The 23,904-nt window shown below is 31.6% G+C and overlaps 1 protein-coding gene across 48 annotated transcripts in view; it reads right to left on the bottom strand.

Moving 5' to 3' along the window:
* Window positions 1-16,558: 16,558 nt before the first annotated feature.
* The window catches only part of slo (calcium-activated potassium channel slo), a 165,564-nt gene continuing 158,218 nt past the window's right edge, over window positions 16,559-23,904 (bottom strand). For all 48 annotated transcript variants that reach the window (XM_075294203.1, XM_075294179.1, XM_075294212.1 and 45 more), the window contains 6 exons: window positions 23,325-23,505; window positions 22,727-23,234; window positions 22,009-22,145; window positions 21,792-21,934; window positions 18,119-18,338; window positions 16,559-17,796 (listed from right to left, as the gene is read on the bottom strand). In XM_075294203.1, coding sequence (XP_075150318.1) covers window positions 17,659-17,796; window positions 18,119-18,338; window positions 21,792-21,934; window positions 22,009-22,145; window positions 22,727-23,234; window positions 23,325-23,505 — 1,327 coding nt within the window. In that variant the 3' untranslated portion in view covers window positions 16,559-17,658. The remainder of the gene's footprint in view (window positions 17,797-18,118; window positions 18,339-21,791; window positions 21,935-22,008; window positions 22,146-22,726; window positions 23,235-23,324; window positions 23,506-23,904) is intronic.

The raw sequence follows: 23,904 nt of genomic DNA, 5'->3' as shown, positions 1-23,904 counted from the left end.
TCAAAAATTATTAAGAAATCTAATCAATTATTTTTTTGATTAGATTTGATTAGAAATGCCAATCGTCACTAATTGTGATTAATCTAATCACATTTTATTTCTAATCTAATCAATTAGTAATCTGAAATTTTTATCTAAATTCAATTCTAATGATTAAATTATTTTATTTCTCTAATCGTAATGATTTCTAATTGTAATCGAAATTCCCAAGCTATGCACAAAACCCAAATTTATAGGAGAATTTTGTCTTAAAAATATCCTTATTTGTATACTCCGCTTCTTTGGCTCGAAATCAATACTAACATTTTTAAAGTAAAGACAAAATCTTTGGAACCAGACATGCATTTTTTCAGTGTAGGTTGACTGAAGAGTTTTTGAGTTAAAATTTTCTGTACAATTGTTATTTACGGTCCCTGGAATTATCTGTTATAATTTCATTTGGAACTGAATATATTGCAAAGAGAGAAATGATTTTTTCCTAATTTTAATTTTATAGAGACTAGGCTAGTTAGGTTAGGTGGCAGCCCGATGTATCAGACTCACTTAACAATTTTTTGATACCATTTTGGTAGTACTCCTTCGGTTTTGCCTCAAAATAGGCCTCAGTTTCGGCGATCACCTCTTAATTGCAGCCAAATTTTTTCCCTGCAAGCATCCCAGATCTGGAGAATACGGTGGCTGGGGAAGCAATTCGAAGCCCAATTCATGAATTTTTGCCATCGTTCTCAATGACTTGTGGCACGGTGCGTTGTCTTGGTGGAACAAAACTTTTTTTTTCTTCTTCATATGGGGCCGTTTTGCCGCGATTTCGACCTTCAAACGCTCCAATAACGCCATATAATAGTCAATGTTGATGGTTTTTCCCTTCTCAAGATAATCGATAAAAATTATTCCATGCGCATCCCAAACAACAGAGGCCAGCGGACTTTTGAGTCTTTCCACGCTTCGGAGACGGTTCGCCGGTCGCTGTCCACTCAGCCGACTGTCGATTGGACTCATGAGTGTAGTGATGGAGCCATGTTTCATCCATTGTCACATATCGACGGAAAAACTCGGGTATAATACGAGTTAACAGCTGCAAACACTGCTCAGAATCATCAACACGTTGTTGTTTTTGGTCAAATGTGAGCTCGCGCGGCACCCATTTTGCACAGAGCTTCCGCATATCCAAATATTGATGAATGATATGACCAACACGTTCCTTTGATATCTTTAAGTCCTCTTTTATCTCGATCAACTTCATTTTACGGTCATTCAAAATCATTTTGTGGGTTTTTTTCATGTTTTCGTCGGTAAGCACCTCTTTCGGGAGTCCATTGCGTTCACAGTCCTCCGTGCTCATTTCACCACGCTTGAATTTTGCATACCAATCAATTATTGTTGATTTCCCTGGGGCAGAGTCCGGAAACTCATTATCAAGTCAAGTTTTTGTTTCCACCGTATTTTTTCCCTTTAGAAAACTGTATTTTATCAAAACACGAAATTCCTTTTTTTCCATTTTTTTCACAATAACAAAAGTTGCTTCACAAAAGACGCTCTGTCTCACAAACTAATTGACTTACAGACGTCAAATTTTGTTATGAATCATTTGAAGGTTGGTACTATATAAAAATAATATGCATTTAATACTAGCGACGCCATCTATGTGTCAGACCGGGGACTTATCAGCCAACCTGTTAATTATACCCTAAACCACATAGTGGTCAGGGTATAATAAGTTTGATCTGCCAAAAAATGTGCCTACCAGAAATATTGATTTTAGACCCCATAAAATATATACCGATCGACTCAGAATCACCTCCTGAGTCGATCTAGCGCTTGGTGTCCGTCCGTCCGTCCTTCCGTCCGTCTGTCCATGTATTTGTTGTTCACAGGATTCCGGTCGCAATTATTAACCGATTTTGATGAAATTTTGTACAGGGAGCTTTTTGGGCACAAGGACGAACGCTATTGAATTTGGAAGAAATCGGATCAAATTTAGATATAGCTCCCATATATATGTATCGTCCGATTTCGACAAATGGGGTCACGTTGCGCGTTTTTTTCAAACGGATCGTCACCAAATTTGGCAAAAGGTAATGTTTTCCATCGCCCTTTAAGTCTGCAAAATTTCATCCAAATCGGTTCAGATTTAGATATAGCTCATATATATGTATCGCCCGATTTTCCCAAATTTGACCACAAAACCTTTATTTATCAACCGATCTTACTCAAAGTTGGCTAAATATAATCTTCTGTAGCACTTACTATATGTGCAAAAAATCATCGAAATCGGTTCAGATTTAGATATAGCTCCCATATATATGTATAGCCCGATTTTCCCAAATTTGCCCATAGAACCCTTATTTATTAACCGATCTTACTAAAAGTTGGCTAGATCCAGTCCTCTATAGTACTAACTATATGTGCAAAATTTCATCGAAATCGGTTCACATGTAGATATAGCTCCCATATATGTATCACCCGATATTGAAAAATTCGCCCCTAATAACCTTATGTTTGACCATACAGGCCTCATTTCTTAACTGATCTTACTCAAATCTTGCACAAGGTAACCTTTTGTGGTATTAATCAAACCCGCAAAATTTTATGCAAATTGGTTCAGATTTAGATATAGCTTCCATATATATGCATCGCTCGATTTTCCCAAATTTGGTCATAGTACTCTTATTTATTAACCAATGTTACTCAAATTTCAAATGTTTATGTACTAGCCGATCGTACTTATATGTACTTGTAGCTCTTACATAAGAATATTGCTCGATTTTTACAAATTTGTATTTATTACCCACACTAATTTAACGATTTTCTCTTTTTAATAATGGGCTCAATATTAGTGGCATACTAACTCCGAAGGTGCAATATCAACACAGCCAGTGTTGCTAGAAGTAGGGGAAATTCCCTATATGTAAGGTTTTTCTAATATTTAGCGTCTTGTAGGGACGTAGGGCCACAATGTAGGACAATTTCACTCAACACAATTTGTAATAATTTTTACATTTTGGTGGCTCTAGAGGAGGAAATTTGAAGCCGGCAAGGCTTGATCTTTAACAATGTGTGGTAAACTTTATTCCTGTAGAAAATTTTGTCAACATTTTATTTCTATAGAACATTTTGTCAAAATTGTATTTCTATACAAATTTTTTTCAAAATATTATTTCTATAAAAAAATTTTCTCAAAATTTTATTTCTGTGGAATTTTTTCTCAAAATTTTATTTCCATAGAATTTATTGTCAAAATTGTATTTCTATAGAAAAATTTCTCACAAAAATTTGTTTATAGAAACAAAATTTTATTTCTATAGAGATTTAACAAAAAAGATTACTAATTTGGGTAGAATTCTACCAACTGTGGCAACCGTGGTGGTAATACAAATTTATATTCTAAGTTATATACGTTGCATATTCATGTTTTAAGATAATAAAGTACTTAGAACCATTTTTGTTTTGTAATTTTTTTTAAATTTAACGAAAAATATAGTAGGGAAAATTGTTTGGGAATGTATGGGAAAGTAGGGAACTTTTTTGTCCTTGTAGGGTAAATCGAACATTTTCCCAGGCAACATTGACTATGAGCAATAGTCAGATTGACACAAAGCACCCATAGACATGTACCCCTTAATTTTCTTAAATATGCAACTGCGGTTTATCTCCCAGACCTATATGTTACCCCACAAATGCTTATGATTACTTATTCTGTAATGGTGGTTTAGGGTATGATATAGTCGGCCCCGCCCGACTTTCTACTTTACTTACTTGTTTTTGATTTAGCTCATATCGAAAAATGAATGAGAAATTATTGATTAGCAAAGCATTTCAAATTGACGATTTTTCAGTTGAGAAATTGTTGCTAATGTGTTGAATTCTATAATTGAGACAATTTCTTGAATTTTCGCCTAATCCTTTGTAAAATGTCTCCAGTGGTGGTGTTTAACAAATTTGAAGTTTTTAGGTTCTTTGCATTTACTCGCCGAGATTGCTTACCAAAATACCATCAGTTTATGAAATAAAACCAAACACTTTGGATATGTTTTTCGCATACTTTTATTTGAAATGTTACTTTTTAACAAATTTTTAAACATTAACAATTATCTTTTTTTGTTCATTATAATTATCAGCATTGTATGTTAATTTTTTTTTTGTGATTTTTATTCGATTTTCTTTTTTCTGTAGTATTAGACAAATTTTGAAATACTATTATTATTTACTCTTACATATGTTTTTTTTTGTGGTTTTATTTCTTTTTGTTTTGTTTGTTCATTTATTAAATTAATTGTTAATATTTATATTTCGTTTCTTTTTTGTTTTTAATAAAAATTTCATTAATATTAACTTTAAACTACTTTATGGTGTGAGTGTTTGAGTGTATGTTTTGTATGTATTGTATGTGAAAACGTGTAGCGAGAATTGGTGTATTATCTGCTCTGGTTGTATTGATTATGATGGCCTTAATATTAATAAATTATCCTTGTCATGACTACATACAAATTTTTGTTGTTGTTGTTGTTCTTCGTGTTCTTCTTCATACTTTCCCATTTTTGTCTATATATGGTTTTCTTATTATGTGTAAAATGGCGGGGGGACAATTGGTTTTATTTTTATATTGTATATAAAGAGAATAAATATCTATCGTAAAATGAACGATTTGATTGTGGTTAACGATTGATCTCTAAATTTGTATGAACGGTTTTGTAAAGGACTATGTGAATGGGTGGGTGATTAGTTGCTGAAGGTTGTGTTAATGTATTTGTGTGCTACATGAAACATATTTCCAAAAAAGCCTTGTAATCGAGATCACAATTGTCTCTCCTTCGTTCGTCTTTATCATGATCACAACTGCCTTAATCTTACGAATACAAAAAGTATTTTATCTATCTAACAGTTAAAACGCTTTGCCTAATGAATTGTATAATTTGTTTCAGACTACGTTCTGAACGACTTAAGGTTTTCGTTTATCTATATGGGTATTTTTTTTTTTTCAGTTAATGTTTCGTTTTTAAAAAAATGAATTGAATTATTATATTATTGGTTTATGATCTGTGTTGAGGGAGTTTATTTAAATTTCATACGAGTAAACATGATTTCATCAAGGTTCACAACATCCAGAGTTTTTTTTTTTTAATTTTTTTATTTAATGTTTTTGTGAATATGACAATGTATTTGTTAGAATTTATTAAAAAACACAATGTATTTTTTAATGTAAGTGAAAGTGTATGTCTAATGATTCAATGTTTCTCATTTTACGTATTCGTTTAAATTATATATATTTTTTTATTTATATTCAATTTACATTTTTGTTAAAAGTTTGTAAGGTATTTGTTATAATGTATTTTTGTTTGGCAGAATTGTACTATGAATTTTTTATGTGGGTTGTTTTTATAAATACCTTATAAATTATTTAAAATTTTGGATTTTATTAGCATTCATATAACCACGTTTTGGAATTTATATAAAAAAGTAGAATGTATTCATTCCAATATTCCCAACTCCTTCCAGATAATTATATTGAATAACATTAACACTCATGGTTATAAATAAATTGTGAAAATATTTGAACAAAATGATGGTCAAACTTTCTTCCAGGCGGATTTTCGAAATATCTAAATACACAGAAAAACTTATCACCAAAATATATCCAATTAAAAAGTTTATTGCATTTGAAAACGTAATTATATCAAAATTAACTGATAAGAATAACTTTTTATTCAGATCAATTAAAATAAAAACAATTAAGAAAATGATTGCAAATTTTTACATGCTTAATTGATATATTAATTCATCTAAAGAAAATATTATTTCATCTAATGGCAAAATAATTGTAAATAGTTAAAAATTAAAAAAATCATTGAATTTTTATTTTGTTATTAATTCTTTGATTTTCATAATTGAAGAAATCAATTAATTTAATCAGAACATTATGTTTGGCAAATACTACCTACCATGATCACAAAAAAAATTACGAATTTTTTTCCAATTAAAGTTTTAATTGAGTTATAAAAAAATATTGATTTAATTGATTCAAAAAAATTTTTAATTGAAACTAAAATCAACCAAAAGAATTAATAGTATGTATCAATTAATTTTTTAATTGACTTTTATTTAATTTTTAATTAATATTATCGTTTCTGTGACTGAAGACATGTCAATTAAAAAAATAATTGGATAAATTAATTTCATGATTGAATCAGATCATGATTGTGTGATCTTATATATCCACCATAACATAAGCTAAAAGTTTATGATGGTTTGACAGCGTCAACGAATTCTTTTTTGCTTTCTGTCATATATTTATCCAGTGTAATCGTGCACCATAAGTCGAAATATATCGTTGGTATATCGATTAACCGGATTCCGCTACAAAAACCGAAACTGGATAGTGATAAAATTGGGATATTCGGTTTATCCGAAAAACGAGTTTTGAACAGTTTTGTACAGGGACGAAAAAGACTGTTTTTCATATGTTTGTGTGTAAAAATTATATGTTTGGAACTCAAAATTTTTAACACAATATTTTTAAGTGCAAGCATATAATGTTCATAAACTGGCATAACATGTTTGGGACATATATGTTAATATGTTAGAACATATTGTGTTTGGGACAGAAAATGTTTGTAAGTATAATACGCTTAGATGCAAACATATATTAATTTAGATATATCCTATAAAAATATATGTGTTTAGAAAGAGAGACCTAGAGAGTAAGCTGAAAGTAAAATAATGGAAGTAACCAATGTGCGCCTTAAAAATATATCCACACAAAGAAAATTTCATTAAAATTTTTTACTACCAGTGTATGCCCTAAGGAGAAACATAATATGTTTGAACAATACAAACAATATTTTGTTTGCATCAATCCTAAAAATGTATATGCTTGAAGCAAAATGTGTTTGGGGTATATGTTACAGAAGCGATTTTTTAAGGGAGTATCTTCTTTTCCATAGGATTCCTCGGAAAATCGAACATTCTTAAAGACCTACTGAAGAAGTTAAACAGTGCAACATGTTTTCAATAATTAGCACAAAAATCGTTTGTTATTTTGTATTCTATTTTATTATTCTTAAATAAAATTGAAAAGGCAGAGTCCATAAATTATGTATCTTGTACAAATCGTCAATGACTTCAGAAAACAAGTATTTCCAGAGTCAAGTTTCAGAAAACCTCATTGACTTACTTTGTAGTTAATTTTCAAATGTGCCGACAAAATTTGCGCTAAATATATTATTTGCTACAACTAGGGTGTGAAAAGAGCATGCTTACTTATTACGTTGTTTACCAAGTAAGCTATAAAATAATGATACTATTTAAAGAAATATGCTTAGAGTTCCTATTTTTCCAAACGGGTGAATTGATCTATTCCAAAACGTGGGTAGTATTCAAAATTGCAAAAAATGATTTCTTTGTTATTTCCATTTCTAAACGAATACTAATTTATCTTTATTAAGGCAAAGCGATCTATTTGAGTATTCCATATTTTTTCCACGATTTTTTTTTATGTTAACATTGAAGTTCATCTTAAATGCGAATTTTATTCACAATTGTTGCTGCAAAATATTATGAAGATGTTTTTCTTTTTGGTTTTGTGAAATTTATAAAATATTTCATTGATTGGATGAATGAATGATTGTATATAAAACATGATAAGCTAAAAATGAAATGTTTTATTTTTTATTAATCTTTCTTTTTGGGTATTATTTTTTTTTTTATTTATTCTTTAAAAAGCTCGAATTTTGTTAATTTTATTTCATTTTTTTTTTACATTCAATAAATACTACACAATAATGAAATGAAAATTTCGCATGACAAGAGTCTAGTTATAAATACATTAGCAAATAGTTACACATTTAACTAAATCGGGAGATCAGTATATAATGGTCTAAGGATATTCTATAAGTTTCTAGGATAAATGTTATGGTGTTTAGGACTATTTTAAAATTTTCTGTTTTTTTTTTTTTGTTCGTTTATTGCATGAAATAATGTTTGATTTAATAGTATTAGCGTTTGTGAAAATAGTTTTGTTATCGAAATGTTTCTTCTTATTTAAGAATATTGCTTTCAATGAATATTCCTGCTTTGATTTGGTTTGAAGTTGAAGTATGCCTTGAATTTCCTTTATTTCTCATTTTATTATTGTTTACTATTAAAATTGGTGTTTTGTAAGCTTTTTTATTTCTTTGGTTTTTTGGTTGCCTATCAATCATTTACCCTATATTCATTCTAAATGCCTGGAATGTTTTATATTGAAAAATTTTCAATTTTTTGTAATTTATGATAATATGAATCTTAGTAGAATGCATAATAAATATTTTTTCGATATCTACTAATGTACAGTATGGTAAAATCAAAGATAATAGAAAAATAACCTAATATTAGGTAAGCATAATTACCCTTGGACACTGTGAAATAATTAAAACGAATACAGCATATTGTTATGCAAATTTTTCATTAAAATTGAACCAACAAATTGCTTTTATTGACAACGAGAATTTGCTTTGTATTGATATGCCACATAGCTTACCGACCGAGCTTACTTGTTTGCGATAGCGCTTCCCGTTGAAAAACAATTTTTTGGCCATAATATAGAAAACTCTTTAAAAATCCAAAATTTTGCGGAAAAGGTTTATGGTCAAAACTGTCATTTGTATTCATTACTCTTTCACACAGCTTTCGAAAAACCGCAATCAATATTAGGGCTTCTTTCTTTTTGCACTAGATGCAACGTTTCTATGGGCTATCCAGAACATCGTTGCACTGGTGTTCTATCCAGAACATCTCATCAGTGCAAGTCGCGCCGATGTTGCCAGATTGCATTTTGATAAAGTGACGGTTCATCGATTCACAATAGCAATTTATTGTGACTAATTTATCGAAAAACACGAAATTCAAAGTGGTACAGTGCCATAAATAACCACAGCAGTAAATATTTTTTACTAATTGGAGCATTTCATACATTAACAATTCAAGATTTCACTTCTATTCTAGGACTATTTTTAAACAGCTGATAACAGTGTTGCATATGTTTGGAGATGTCCTGGATAAACGAGTACTCTATTTTCTTTTAGTCCTTCACGGCTGATCATAATAGTCGTGAGCTAATAGGTGTCAAATGCTATCGATAATAAACCAGGGTTGATAAAAATGACACTTTTGTACTTTTTGAGAAAAACCCGCTATAGATTTGGTACATTTTTCAACGTTCTCTAAATGAATACATTCGTTCAGGTCAGAAACCGATTCCAGTTGATAGCCTACGCCGAAAATCGACAATTATTATAATCACAAAATAATACAAAATTGAGTTCATTTCATTAATACGCAATCGCCACCTGAATCTATCTAACCTCGAGTGTTCGTCATTGCATTTATGACATCGAATGAGCATGAAAGTTCGATTCCTTCACCCATTATACTCGAGGAGCTACGGCGACAACGCCCGCATAGTCTATGTTTTTTTACATTGTTATCGAATCCATGTATGGAATAATTATAGTGAATTTGGAACTAGAAAATTACTGGCTCTCTCACAAGCATTTAGAAAAAGGCCATAACAAGGAAAATTTTAAGCGCATACGAGTACAGTTGGAAAGTACCTTTAAGCTTAGAATAGTACTTTTTCAAAACTGATTTGGTATACTTCTGTGGTACTTATTATCATAGCTGTAATAGGCTTATTAAAATAAAGGGTGATTTGTTAAGAGCTTGATAACTTTTTTAAAAAAAAAACGCATAAAATTTGCAAAATCTCATCGGTTCTTTATTTGAAACGTTAGATTGGTCCATGACATTTACTTTTTGAAGATAATTTCATTTAAATGTTGACCGCGGCTGCGTCTTAGGTGGTCCATTCGGAAAGTCCAATTTTGGGCAACTTTTTCGAGCATTTCGGCCGGAATAGCCCGAATTTCTTCGGAAATGTTGTCTTCCAAAGCTGGAATAGTTGCTGGCTTATTTCTGTAGACTTTAGACTTGACGTAGCCCCACAAAAAATAGTCTAAAGGCGTCAAATCGCATGATCTTGGTGGCCAACTTACCGGTCCATTTCTTGAGATGAATTGTTCTCCGAAGTTTTCCCTCAAAATGGCCATAGAATCGCGAGCTGTGTGGCATGTAGCGCCATCTTGTTGAAACCACATGTCAACCAAGTTCAGTTCTTCCATTTTTGGCAACAAAAAGTTTGTTAGCATCGAACGATAGCGATCGCCATTCACCGTAACGTTGCGTCCAACAGCATCTTTGAAAAAATACGGTCCAATGATTCCACCAGCGTACAAACCACACCAAACAGTGCATTTTTCGGGATGCATGGGCAGTTCTTGAACGGCTTCTGGTTGCTCTTCACTCCAAATGCGGCAATTTTGCTTATTTACGTAGCCATTCAACCAGAAATGAGCCTCATCGCTGAACAAAATTTGTCGATAAAAAAGCGGATTTTCTGCCAACTTTTCTAGGGCCCATTCACTGAAAATTCGACGTTGTGGCAGATCGTTCGTCTATTCATGATGAAATGTCAAAGCATACTGAGCATCTTTCTCTTTGACACCATGTCTGAAATCCCACGTGATCTGTCAAATACTAATGCATGAAAATCCTAACCTCAAAAGAATCACCCTTTACTTTAGATAATTCTTTTCACGTTTCACATGTAAACACGCATACTAATGTAGCGTTTACTCTATAAGATTTTATAAGGCCTTATACAAATATTTAAGTCAACATTACAAAAACTACGCATACAAAATTGAGCTAAAAAAATTGATAAGCGATGGCAACACTATACCAGTTTTCGCCAAGGAGTTAGAATAAGTTTTAATTTAGCGACACGCCGCTTGCCGTCACGGTATTCCGTCGCGGATTTTGGGCTTTCCATAAGAAATACACGTAAATAAGTGTTCGCCTACCGCCTATCGCTATGGTTATATTTACATACACACACAAATGTTATTGATATTTTTCGGCGAAAACATCGAGATGTTTGAGTACGAAAGCAAATCCAAGTCAATGACATAATGTTGGCAGAGACACAAACGCTTCAGTTTTACTACGACAAAGTTGTGCCTTTCGTTCGTTTCTGTGAAATAGAATATCAGCATTTATCACAGTGAATTGGGATCCAAACACAGCGCTGTTAACTTATTTGTCCAAAATAATATGCTAGCCTACTTTTCCTTCTTAAAGCCTAGTACTAAGACCACGAAAAACTGTTATTCAATAATTATCGAGATAAATTATTTTTTGTTTATTACCATACTGTAGATACTTATGTATTTTTTATACCCTAAATATCTGTTACATCAATTGATCAATGCTATTATACGCTATGCATATCATTGTGAAAGGGCAAAAGAGGTGAGAAACTGATATTGCAGAATGTTATCATTAATAAAATGTAACAAATTTCTATGGTAATGTGAATGAGAGTTTGAATAAATGTTATAGTATGTTCCATTATTATGAAAATTGTTATTACAATATGTGTATCTATCTGTATCTATTGCAGATTATATGTAAAATTTGTTAATAGTTTTTAATCGTTTTCTTGCATTTGTATTTTGTTATATGTTCTTAAATTGTTTTCTATATAATGTATATAAATATTGTTTAGTTTACGTTTAAAAATGTATTTATTTATTTATTTTTTGCTTTTATAGTTGTTATTATTATTTATTCTTGTTCGTGATTTCTATACGCGTTGGCAGTGTTTTTCATTGAACAAATATCCAAAAACATAGAAGCTTTTCTATATTATTTTTTTCAATGGTTTTCCATTTACTTTGTGGTTGGTGATGTAGCTGTTTAAAAAAAATGAAAATGCAATGAAGTAGAAGGAGGGGTATGCGCGAATTTTACATATACATATAAATAGTTTTCATTTTCGCTATTTGCTTGAGATAAGTAGTTGTAGTAGTATTAAATAGTAGTAGTAGTAGTACTTGTAGTATAAGTAATAGTAGTAATTATAGTTATTAGAAGTTAATGGCATACAAATTAAACTCTTATTTATAAATTTACTTATTTTTGTGTTTTTTGTTGTTTTTTTTTGTTTTATTTAGTACTTAACATTAGTTTATACGATATATTTACAAAGTATTTACATGGTCTTTCTTTTTTGAAATACAAAGAAATTAGAAAACTCGAAATGCCTATATGAATTAATTAGTATATATTTTTTGTTACTAATAATATTGTTTGCTAGAAATATAAAATTATTTCTATACGTTCTCATAGTTTTTTTCTGAGTTTATTTCATATGGTATTTTATTTAGTTACTTCATAAAGTAATTTCCTTTACGAAATTAAAGAAATTATATCATTAATTTATTTCTAAAATAAGTTAGTCACTTCAATTCAAACAATAAGGAAACATCAAAGATTGGAAACATACTATTCGTAGATTGGAAATAAAACTGTTTTTGAAAACAATAAAATCTTTATATTTTATAAATAGAGAAGAAAATGTATGACGATCCTTACAGTCAACTTTGAGATTGTTTTTTAAATGACAGTTTTATGTTATAAAAATTTATAAAAAGTACTAACTGATGCCGGAAAATTTGGATTCCTCACGGAAATGATGAAGCGAGTACAAAATGAAAAGAGGCCTACTATAGCCTTCCTTGAAGTAAGTTTTGAATCGGGCAGCATTCATTGATAAGAAAAAAAAAATCGCCCCATGTGGTTTCACAACGGACTGAATTGGCAAAGTGAGCCTAATATAAGGTCTGCTTGCATACCATTGCATTTCCAGTAAAAATCATCAAGAGAGTAAAAAGTAGATTTTATTCTCTTTACTAAAGTTACAGCTTTTAAACCAATTAAAACAGTATATATATTTATATTTTTTAATACACTTCTAATTGACACTGTGATATATACATATTGCAAGTATGATTTGTTTATGACTAAAAACAGCTGGTAATTGTTTGCTAACTCTTACAAGTTTTTACTAGGAAAAATCTCCAGCAAAAACATGCACCTTCTCAATTTCTCAAATGGCAACTTTGATCTCTCTCTGGCTCTCTTTTGGAGTATACGAAAGACCTCCAGTAAATATTTGTGATACTCGAATGGAGCTTAATGTTCAGCCACTATAACTAGCCTAGGCGTATATGTAAAAAATAAGAGTGAATTTATTTACTTTGGCGCATCACATATGAACGATTTTTTGGCGACGTGACAGTTTCAATAGATTCAATTAAAGAACCTCAGTAGTTCACTTTATAAAAAAGTTGGTCTTTTGGCCATTGTAGAACCCCATGAGAGCTAATATCAAAGATTACTATCTGCACTAGCACAACCAGCTACACGCAGAGATGGAATGTGATCACCCCACGATATGTCAATCGGAAAACTTGCCTTCAGGAGATTGCATCAAAATGAGCTCACTCCAATAAAATGCGATTATTAATTTACAAGTACATTATTTCGAGATTTAATTTCTTTTATAAAATTTTTAGAATATTTGGAAAAAATTAATTTAATTTAACTTTGAATTGAAAAATTTTGCGATTTGCTGTGACCGGAACAAATCTGACCTGAAAATTGTGAATTTTTTGCAATTATGGTTATGGGAATAGTACTACTAATGCCGAGTTACATGAGAGATATGAACTAGTCCATATATGTTGTCGATGTAAATAAATTCATATAGAACATATATTTAAAGCATTCAAAAGTGTTTTTCTTTGCATTCAAAAAAGAAAAATGTTTAAATATTAAAAATAATTCAATGATTGAGTGATCGAATAACAGAATAGCAAACAATAGCAGAAACTGGAGAATATGGGTGTATTTATTATGAGAATTGTATGTTCTTTTTACAGTATGTTTAATTTTAATTTTTTTTGTATGTTTTGTTTACTCCAGCTTCTACAGTATCGAAAGATCATTGTTGTTAAGAGTTTGGTTTGCATAAAGTTTTGGTAGGAGATTATATCAATCGAAATAATAGATAATTGTTGTACGTAATAAAAAAGGACTTCACATGCAGTAATGCAAAAATTTTAGAATTTATGTTAATCATCTTAAGTTCAGTAAAGCTGATTTTGATGCTCAGTTTTTATTTGTTTTTGGATTGCGGTTAATCATCAATCTTTCGATAATTGCTTATATGCTATTACTCTCTCTCTTTCTCTGCCATCAGGCCGTGTTAACTTCTCTATTAATTATGGTCTTTATCTCAAAGAGGACTGTTAGAGTATGCATACATGAGAGTTTAGTTTGTGTGTGTATGTGTGTGTTAAGCCATAAACATTATACTCAAAGCTTACTCTTGGTCTTGTTTTTGTTTTTCTGACATAAAAGTGTTGCTGTTTTATGCATTAATTTAAAAGCAGGCTTAGTTTGCAAGAGTTTATATATTGTTTTACAAGAAGCTTATATATGCTGTTCATTCATGCTTTCTATTATTTTGGTTTAGGCTTACATAGAGTTATGCTTGTATGATAATTATATTTTTTCCATTTTGGTAATTTTATTTGTTGTGGCATTTTGTTGCTTTTGTTTTAGAAAAAAGCTAGTCTTTGATTTTTGTCCTTGCCATTTGACGAAAGAAATTGTTGTTAGTTTTTTGTTTGTAATAAATGCTTCATTTGTTGTTTGTTTTCTCTCCCGAATCAAATTTGGTTTGGTTTGTTGTTGTCTTTTAATTAAATACATTAGTTGTTTTGCCTAAACTACCACAGGTTGTTGCTGTTATTGGCCTTCATTGAATTATGACAGATAGTTCGACTACATATTTTTGTGTAGTATGTATGCATTAGTATAACCGAGTTTTATTTTAACAATGTTTTGAGTGATGTTCGATTAGTTTGTGGTTTTCCTCAAAAGTCTTTTTGTTTTTCTCAATATTATAGTTGTTTTTCATTTCATGTTATATAAAACATAATCCTTAAATATATCCTTGTTTAATGTGTAGCTTACCTCACTAATGGTTCCCAATTGCTTATGTCACACCATCTTTTTTTTGTTGGTCAAAAAAAGTCATAAAATCATCGTTTAGTTGAATTTAGTCCCATGATTTTAACATAACATTTATGGAGAAATATATTTTATTTTTGAAATTAGGAAAATTTAGTTGAACAAAGAAATTGATTAAAAAATCACAACAATAACCAAAATAATATTTGTAATTTTTGAAATTTGGAATATTTTCCGCCTACCTACCTTCTCATAAGGTCCATTCTGCATAAGAAAAAGAAAAATCCCAATTAAAAAATAAAATAAATTGTAATTAAATTTTTAACAATTTTGAAACTTAAAATACACAATAGCACAGTGAGACACAATGGGTAATGATATTTGACCCATTTGAACAATTTCACTCTCTCTCTCTAAGATAAGAAAATGATTTGAAATTCTAGCATTTAGGTTTATGAATGACAATTGACTTGCTAAAAATGGCAGAGTTATGTATGACTTGAACTGGCGTCCAACTATGGAATAAAAACAATGATATTTTGTGAAAATTACTAAATCAGAAATATCCCCAACATTTCATAGTGAATAAATTTAAAATTGCTTCTATTTTTTTTTTTTTGAATTAGGAATTTCTATTAAAAATTAAAATTTATTGGGATATACTAATTTGTCTTATTACACACTTTCCGAACTTGGAAAATTTGGAAATGTCGTCTTTTGGAGTTTTCAACTTTGCAAAACTTGGAAAGTTTGTCTTTCGCAGTTTTCGAATTTCAGAAAACTTGGCAAAATCAACTTTTCATTCTTGGGACTTTTTTAAATTTCGAAACATCCATTTTTCGAGTTTTCGAATTTTTGCAAAACTTTGGAAAATCTACTTTTAGACTTTTTATGAACTGCTGTTAAACCATATGTACATATATATCCCGGTTAAAATAATTGTTAATAAAACAAACTCTCAGAGTTACTATAGATATATTTTCATCATATTCCACTTTTCATCTGTCAACAGTCGATGTTAGCCAAGATCAAAAGGCAATTAATCGATTTGAGTATATTTTATAAATTATCAAGGGAATTTGAAGATTACAAAATGTGGACTTCAACTATTTGACAAAACGTAGATTAGACGAAAAGTCGATTTTGAACTTTTGTATATTTAGTTGTAATTTAGTGAATTCTTTTTCTATTTGAGTCTTACTACTCTTCTTTCTTTTAGTACCTCATTGTTTGGTTATCCAGTACTAAAAGAAAACAAGGCCTATGTTTATTTTTAACGTCATCTACGAATTATTTCAATACACTGCTACTATGAATCGAAGAAATGTTGAACTTTGTCAGATTCTGCATCGTTTAAATAAATAGCTATATTCGATTTCAATACGAAATTTCATATACAATTCCGATTATTTGATTGTCGAAATTGTAAATAAAGCTTAGTCCTCAATTTCATTTAGTAAATATGTACCGTGATCCAATTACCTAATACCAAAAATGAAATTCTTAAGAAAAATTTTATAGAAATACCATAAGATAATATGGCGTCCAACGTGATATTTTCCACTGTAACAAAATTATCTCACTGTGTAAAATGAAATAATAAATAAAAACCAAAGAAAAACATAGTAAATAATAACAAAAAAAATATATTAAAAAACTATAATTTATTAATAAATTCAAAACAATATAACTTAAATTAAAAGATAATAAAAATTAACTTATAATCATGCAGATACATCTGTGATATGGGGATTTTTTTTTTTTTATTTTTTAAAAAACTATAACAAAAAACAATGATTTGGATCCATGATCCTCTATAACCGATACTTAATATAAATAATAAATCAAAATTATTGCCTACAAAATAAATTGCTTAGAGCATTATAAACGAAAGTAATCTTTGGATTTGAACAATACGAGTATTCAACTGAAGAGCATTAAGAACAACGTAAAACCCAAGAAAATAATAAGAAATAACATTAACCTATAATTTCGAACTTAAATTATGAATAGTAGGGTGATAGAGTCAGACAAAAGACATATCAATTAGAAGGGTACTGGGTGGGTGAGTGGTGGTGGTGGCGGCGCTAGTAATGTTGGTTGGTGTTTGTTTCGATTTAGTTGAAAGTACTAGTACTAAGTGTATAGTATAGTATACAAAAATGTCATGTTAGTTAGTCAAGGTTCTAAATAGGGCTAACGGAATGGTGTGGGAAGCAATAATTTTAACAATTGAACGTTGGTTGTAAAAGAGATTTTTCTTTATTTGTTGTTTATATTCAATTAAACATGGTATTGATTTTAATAATTAAAAAATATCCAAGAATTGAATTTCTCGAATGTTTTGAAAACAATCTAGATAGGCAATTCTTTTCAAAGTGATCCCCGGATGTTAGTTTAATATTTGTGTGTTTGGGGATATCACCTATACCATGTTTAAGTGAATATAAAATGCACAATCAGACACATTTTTGGACCGAGCTGTTAACTAGGTTTAGGGCGGGGGTTAGTTGGTGTTTTCAAATTAATTTGGTAGGTTTGTTTTTATTTTTTTGTTTATTCATACGCTCATTTACATATAAACAAAATTTAGTTCTGCTTTATGTAGCGCAGTATAAGCCTAATTTTTTGGAATATTTGATAAAGGGCGTGGCGCCAAAATTGTGTCAGTTTGTGCATTTGGGAAATCTCCATCGTTCAAATGTACGAGTAAGGACCATCAGTTAAGGCGCTACACAGTAACAATCAAGAGTTATCATCCTTATTGGAACCGCCACCGCCGACCCCGGAGCCTTGTGTATTGGCATTGCGGCCGCCGGTAGGTGCTCGTACCGCTGGTGGTTTATACTCCAGACCTGGATCGAACTGCATTAAAACGAATACCTAAACGAAACCAAGAAAGTAGAATGAGAAGATGTTGAAATGATGAAGCATACTCAAAAATGTTTTTTCCTATGAATCATACTGAAGTCAATCGTTTTTATTTGTTCCCAAAGAATATTCTTTATAACAAAACAGAGACGGAATATGATCACCTTTCAAGAGCAACATATTATTTTTGGATGGGAAATATAAAACATTTTTGACGCAAACATGATATTTTTCGCAAAGCACATTCGTAGTCGGTTTTGACTAACATGTTTGAAGCAATCATATTCCATCCAGGACTAATACTGTGTTTAAGTTTTCCATATTTTTTACTTACCTGATCTGTTGGCAGTAGTGAAAAATCATCGGGTGGGTTTGTAATGACATATCGTTTGCTACTGGCATCACAGCTAGAGCTGGTATCTCGAAATCTGTATAGACCTATGCATAGCATACCATAGGACTTAAGGGCCGCTACAAATAGATCACCGTATTTGCCACATTCCCCAAATTGAGCTAAAGGACCATCGTACAATGATATTTGACCCACTCGGCATCTGCAAAAGAGATATTTTATTTCAAAATGTGTGCATACAATTATATTGTAATATGTATATAACTTGGAGTAAGGTAATTATTGCGCGATTAATTGTCCATCAGTTAGACTTCATTTTCACACCGTCGTTTAAATAAGAAATGAAAATGTGTCCTATAACAATTGAATTTAATTCCGAAAGTAGTATGTATTTATTTATTTGTAATGAATTCAATTAAGGAAGTTAAATTTAACCCTTAAATGCGCACTTTATCTTTTAAGATACAACCAAAAAAAATTGTTTACGTCTTAAAACTTTGATCGAATTCTATGAAATCAAGTTTGATGTATTTAATACATCATAGCGCTATTTTAAAAAAAATATATTTATCCGAAAAAATTGTTGTACTTCTGAGTAATCTGCAGTCAAAAATAAAAATCAAATTTTGATAAAAAATTCAAAAAACCTACAAATTGGAAATTAAATAATATTTACCAGAGATGAAAGTAATGTTGGTAAAAAACAACTGTGTAGTGTGAACATATTTCTATTTCTAAAAACAAATTGTTTATTTGTAAATAAAAACTTAGTTTAATTCGCATCGTATTTTTTAAGATACAACCACTATTAAAAAAAACACATACATTTGTATTAATGTATGTTATTTAATTACTATTTTGCATAATATATATTTTTTCGGAGGAATCGGTGACCTTGTGCATTTAAGGTTTAATTGAATGAAATTAAAATGAACAGTGTATGCATTTAACGAAAATGCTTAAGTTAATAATTGCAAAGTGGAAAGCATGACAAATGTTTGGTGTTTGTTCGAAACTGGGATTGAACTCATGACCCTTGTATGCAAGACGTGTATGTACTACATTGGCTCCCCCTCTTGAACTGAAATAAGTTAAATCAACTATATAAATTTTTATTGAATGTTTACTGCACTCAGAAATAATCTACTATATAAAATAAGTCGGGGTTTCCTTCCTGACGCAGTAACTCCAGAACGCATGAACCGATTTCCACGGTTTTGCATTCCTTGAAAAGTTTCAACGGAAAAGCGGGAAAATCTTTTTTTTACATACAGCGCATATTACAAAAATTTATAATTTGAATACATCGCAGTTGCTTTTGTTATAAAATAATTTTATTTTTCACCTGAAAAATATTTGGTCGCGGAGGTGGACCTCCCCTTTATACGATTTTTATTTAAAGTACAGTAAAAAAAACAAAAATTCTCCGATTTACTTGAGATTTACAGAGAACACGCCGTGAGGTTATGAATTTATTATGGGGTACCTGATTTTTTAATATTTGGACGGGAAGGGGGACCTCTCCCTTGCCCGACTTTTGTGAAAAGTGGAACAAAATTTGCTTGATTTGCTTGAAATTTTCAAATTTGCTTGAAATTTTGAGGGAAGGTTGAAAGGGCCGTCTAGGCAAAGAACAGCTACTTTACTTCCGATATTTGGTCGAGGAGGGGGGGCTCCTCTTTGTCCGACTTATTTTTAAAAAGTACAGTGAAAAAATTAAAATCTGTCGACTTACTGAAATTTTACGGAGAACTTGGGGGAGATTATGAAATTTATATGAGGTATATGATTTTTTAATATTTGGTCGGGGAAAAAGAAAAGGGCATAGGGAGACCTCATTTCTCCTCAAGTACATACCATGAAACAATTAAACTTTTTATATTTATATTATTATAATGGATATCTGATTTTGTGATATTCGGGAGGGAAGGGGGGCCTCCCTTGCCCTGCTGTCTAAAAATTGAGCTCGTAAATTGCTTGAGATTTTCTGGGACGTGTACACAATATACGCTATACCATTTTTCGATATTGGGACGAGGAGGGAGACCTCTTCTAAAACTGAAAAAAAAACTAGAATTCTCAAGTTTACTTGAAATTTACAAAGGCCGTAGGGGGGAGGTTATGGAATCAATATGGTGCACTTGATTTTTGGGTATTTGGACGGGAACGTTCTCCTTGCCCCACACTATGAAAGTTGAAGGAAAGTTTGCAGATTTTCTTGGAATTGACGTTCATTTACAAAAAATAGAGCAAAATCGAACCTTTTCCGAATTACTTGAAATTGGGAGAAGATGATTAAATTTATACAGGGTACATGATTTTTCGATGTCTGGTTGGGGAAAGGGAATAGTGAAGTTGTGTAGTTTGTGAAATGAATATAGAGGAGGCGCGATTTTTTGAAAATAGAAAGTAGAGGATTGTCCACAGGCTTCTGCCAGATTTTTTAAGTAAAAAATTTAAATTTACATGAAGTTGAAAGGCAACATAGAGGGTGCTTCACTTTCCGGTATATGTTTGGGAAAGGCATGTTCTCCATGTCGAACACTTTAACAAATGTTAATATGTTCAATTTTTAGTCCTTTTATTTTTTCCGATTTATGTTGAGGAGAAGTATACCTCCCCTTGACAACCCACGCTTGAAATTTACAAGAAATGTAGAAGATTGTCCAACGACTTGAAAACAGAACAATTAAAAAACAAAAAAATGGTTCAAAGGGAACACCACCTACCCAACGTTTGTTAAGCCGGTCCGTTTTATATCTGCATAACCGCCCTATTTCTGTATTTAAACGAAAAAACAAGTAGTCCCATTTTTTTGATATGTACGGGACACGTGTGTGGAAACCATGGAGTGATTAATCAGCACTTTAGTTTTTATGACAGACTTCCCCTGACCCTACTCTTTAAAAGAGTTCAGTATGTTTTCAGATCGAAGGATATGCTTCGGGAGGCGCAGCGAAGCGAAAAACGAAAAAGCAAGTAGTCCCATTTTTTTGTACGGGACACGTGTGTGGAAACCATGGAGTGATTAATCAGCACTTTAGTTTTTATGACAGACTTCCCCTGACCCTACTCTTTAAAAGATTTCAGTATGTTTTCAGATCGAAGGATATGCTTCGGGAGGCGCAGCGAAGCGGGCCGGGTTACGCTAGTTTCATATAAACTCCATATACGCCATTTCACACATTTTAATTTCTCGAACCTACTCACGATGAAACATGCTAATATTTCTTTTTCTCAGAAACGAACTTTGTACAAATTAAATGTAAATTGATTTTGTCAATACAAGAGCCAGGGTTGGTAAAGTGGAAATCATAATGACTTTTCCCTTAATAGTTGAGACGTGGGCACACTGGAGTTAATTGATACCATACAGTTCTAATGGCCAGTTTCTCATCCTCCGATTAACAGGTAACCGGAGGATAGACCACCGGTTAGTAAAATTTTTGTATGGGATCACCTGTTTTATCGATACGATAAATAATAACAAGACATTGAGAAAACGACCCTAAATCGCCTATATCTGTTACTTAGTTTCAATTCCGAAACATAACTCTTTCACATGTTGCTAATTCTAGGCGGAATCCGTAAGATGTCTATCAGTATAAAGGTTTTTATTATAACTAATAAGCATATTACAATGGTATTAACTTACCTGTCTCGATTGCTTAAACTTTCCGGCGTACTGTAGCCTCCTCTTAGACCAGCACCTTCGGCTAATATCAATTCTAGTTCCGGTGTGGCACCTCCCGTAATTAATGATCTTATTAATGTCAAGGCATTTTGATTAAAGTATGTCTATATCCAAGGATTGAAATAAAAACCAATTAAAAAATGATTGCAATCACAAATCCCTCTCGAGATTATATTACCGTAGACATTAACGAATCTAAGACACTAACGGCAAACGCTGTGCCGCAAGCAAATGGCTGTGTTAGATATAATTCGGTGTCAGGATCATCATCGTCGTCTTGATCGAGAAACTGCACGTTACTATCGTTGACAAGTTCTTTAAGCAACAACCAAAACATGTTCATGAAAAACTTGTACGTATTCGTAAAATTTTATATCGATATGAAAGCGCATGGAGGGTCTACTATTTTACCGAAGTAAAGTAGTTGAGCCACCAGGACTAGCGTTATCAGTGCTGGGTTAATAAACGCATGAATGTGGGGCCATAGCAATATGAAGGAAATTAACGGTTTAGCTTAAATCGGGTAACAAAGTTCGCAGTGTTATGGGACTATCCGGGTTGTTTTAAGTTCTGCATAATCTCGGGGTATTCAGAACTTAAAACAAATGGAAGTTCTGAACACTAATCCTTTACAGAGAAAGGATTGAATCATACTCAATTATTTTGAAAATATAATGATTGAATATGCTTCATGAGAAAGATTAGGAGAAAATAGTTAACTTTTTCGCCTAAATATCAACTATTATTACCGGCATTAAACTAGTTTTTACTCCCAAACTATTGTTTGCGGAGTAAAACATATTCGTATTGCTCTGGCTCCTGAGGTGAATAATATTCACCCAATAGCTTTGGTCGCTGACTGGCAAACATAGCCAAGTTAGTGCAATGCAGTTTACCTGTTATCATGGGCACATTGGCACCATAGACGGAACCACGACGCTGCAGCACTATGGGGCTGCCCGCCGCCGCTGTGAGATTGTCGAATTCTGGACCCCGTTGACTCAACACTCCAATGGTATCGTCGAAAGTCATGGCTTTAATATTTAATGATGCCAAAATAGCCTCTTTATCGGCCAATGTAGGATCATCATTGCTAGGAACTTTAGCCGATAGAATGCAACACATGTCGCATAAATTAACATTGACGGCCCTTAAATCGGCTCTACTTAACGGAGAACCATTTAGCACCGAGATTTTCGGCAGATTTTGTAACATTTTCCATTCCCGCCTTATGTAATCAACTGATCCCACAATGACCACATGTTTCAATTCATGATAATGAAAATTTGAAGCACGCAGAGGCATGACTAAATTACGTAAACCAATCAGAGGTGAGTCCGGATCGGCGAAAAGGCAGACAACCACATGACCATTTAGGACAGTCATAGCCGCTTGATTACGATCCTAAAAAAATATCAAAAAAATAAAAATTCATCATGATAATGGTAACCAAAAAATTTCTTGAATACATCAATTAAAGAATTGATACATTACCAGTATACAGTCTTCTAGACTCTTGGCGGGGCTCCAATGGAACATACCCGTCGAATCATATTTCATTTCGGTCTTCTCAAAATCAAAGTCTTTCGATTGATCATCCGCAATGCCCGCAGGCAATGAGACGCTACCACCATTGGCATTTTGTGAACCTGTCCCAGTACTACGGCTTGTTGGCCTACGGTTATCGATAGAGATCAAAGAAAATGAATTAATAATATTTCCAACATCAATTGAATTTCATGTATGTCCTATGTACACGATAATACGATACGTTTGAATTATACAAATGAGAGATGTCGTTTATTTAAACAAAAAAAGAATGACCATCTAAACATCAAAATGCAAAATGTATCCATTAAATGAAATATGTACGAGTTTTGTTCTTCGTTCCATAGATTTTTAGCTTAATAATGAAATGAATTTTATTTTCAGGAAAATTAAATCAAAATAGTTTAGAATAAAAACAAATACAGTGCTAACATTTAGTATCAATCAATAACTTATTTATAAAAGCTACTAACAAAAATATCGAATATCGAATACTGTAGTAGTAAGAGTGACAAAAAGTATTTAG

This window comes from Haematobia irritans, chromosome 1, assembly GCF_050003625.1.
Source record: "Haematobia irritans isolate KBUSLIRL chromosome 1, ASM5000362v1, whole genome shotgun sequence".
NCBI classification, from domain to species: Eukaryota; Metazoa; Arthropoda; class Insecta; order Diptera; family Muscidae; genus Haematobia; species Haematobia irritans.
This window is presented reverse-complemented; position numbering and strand designations above follow the sequence as displayed.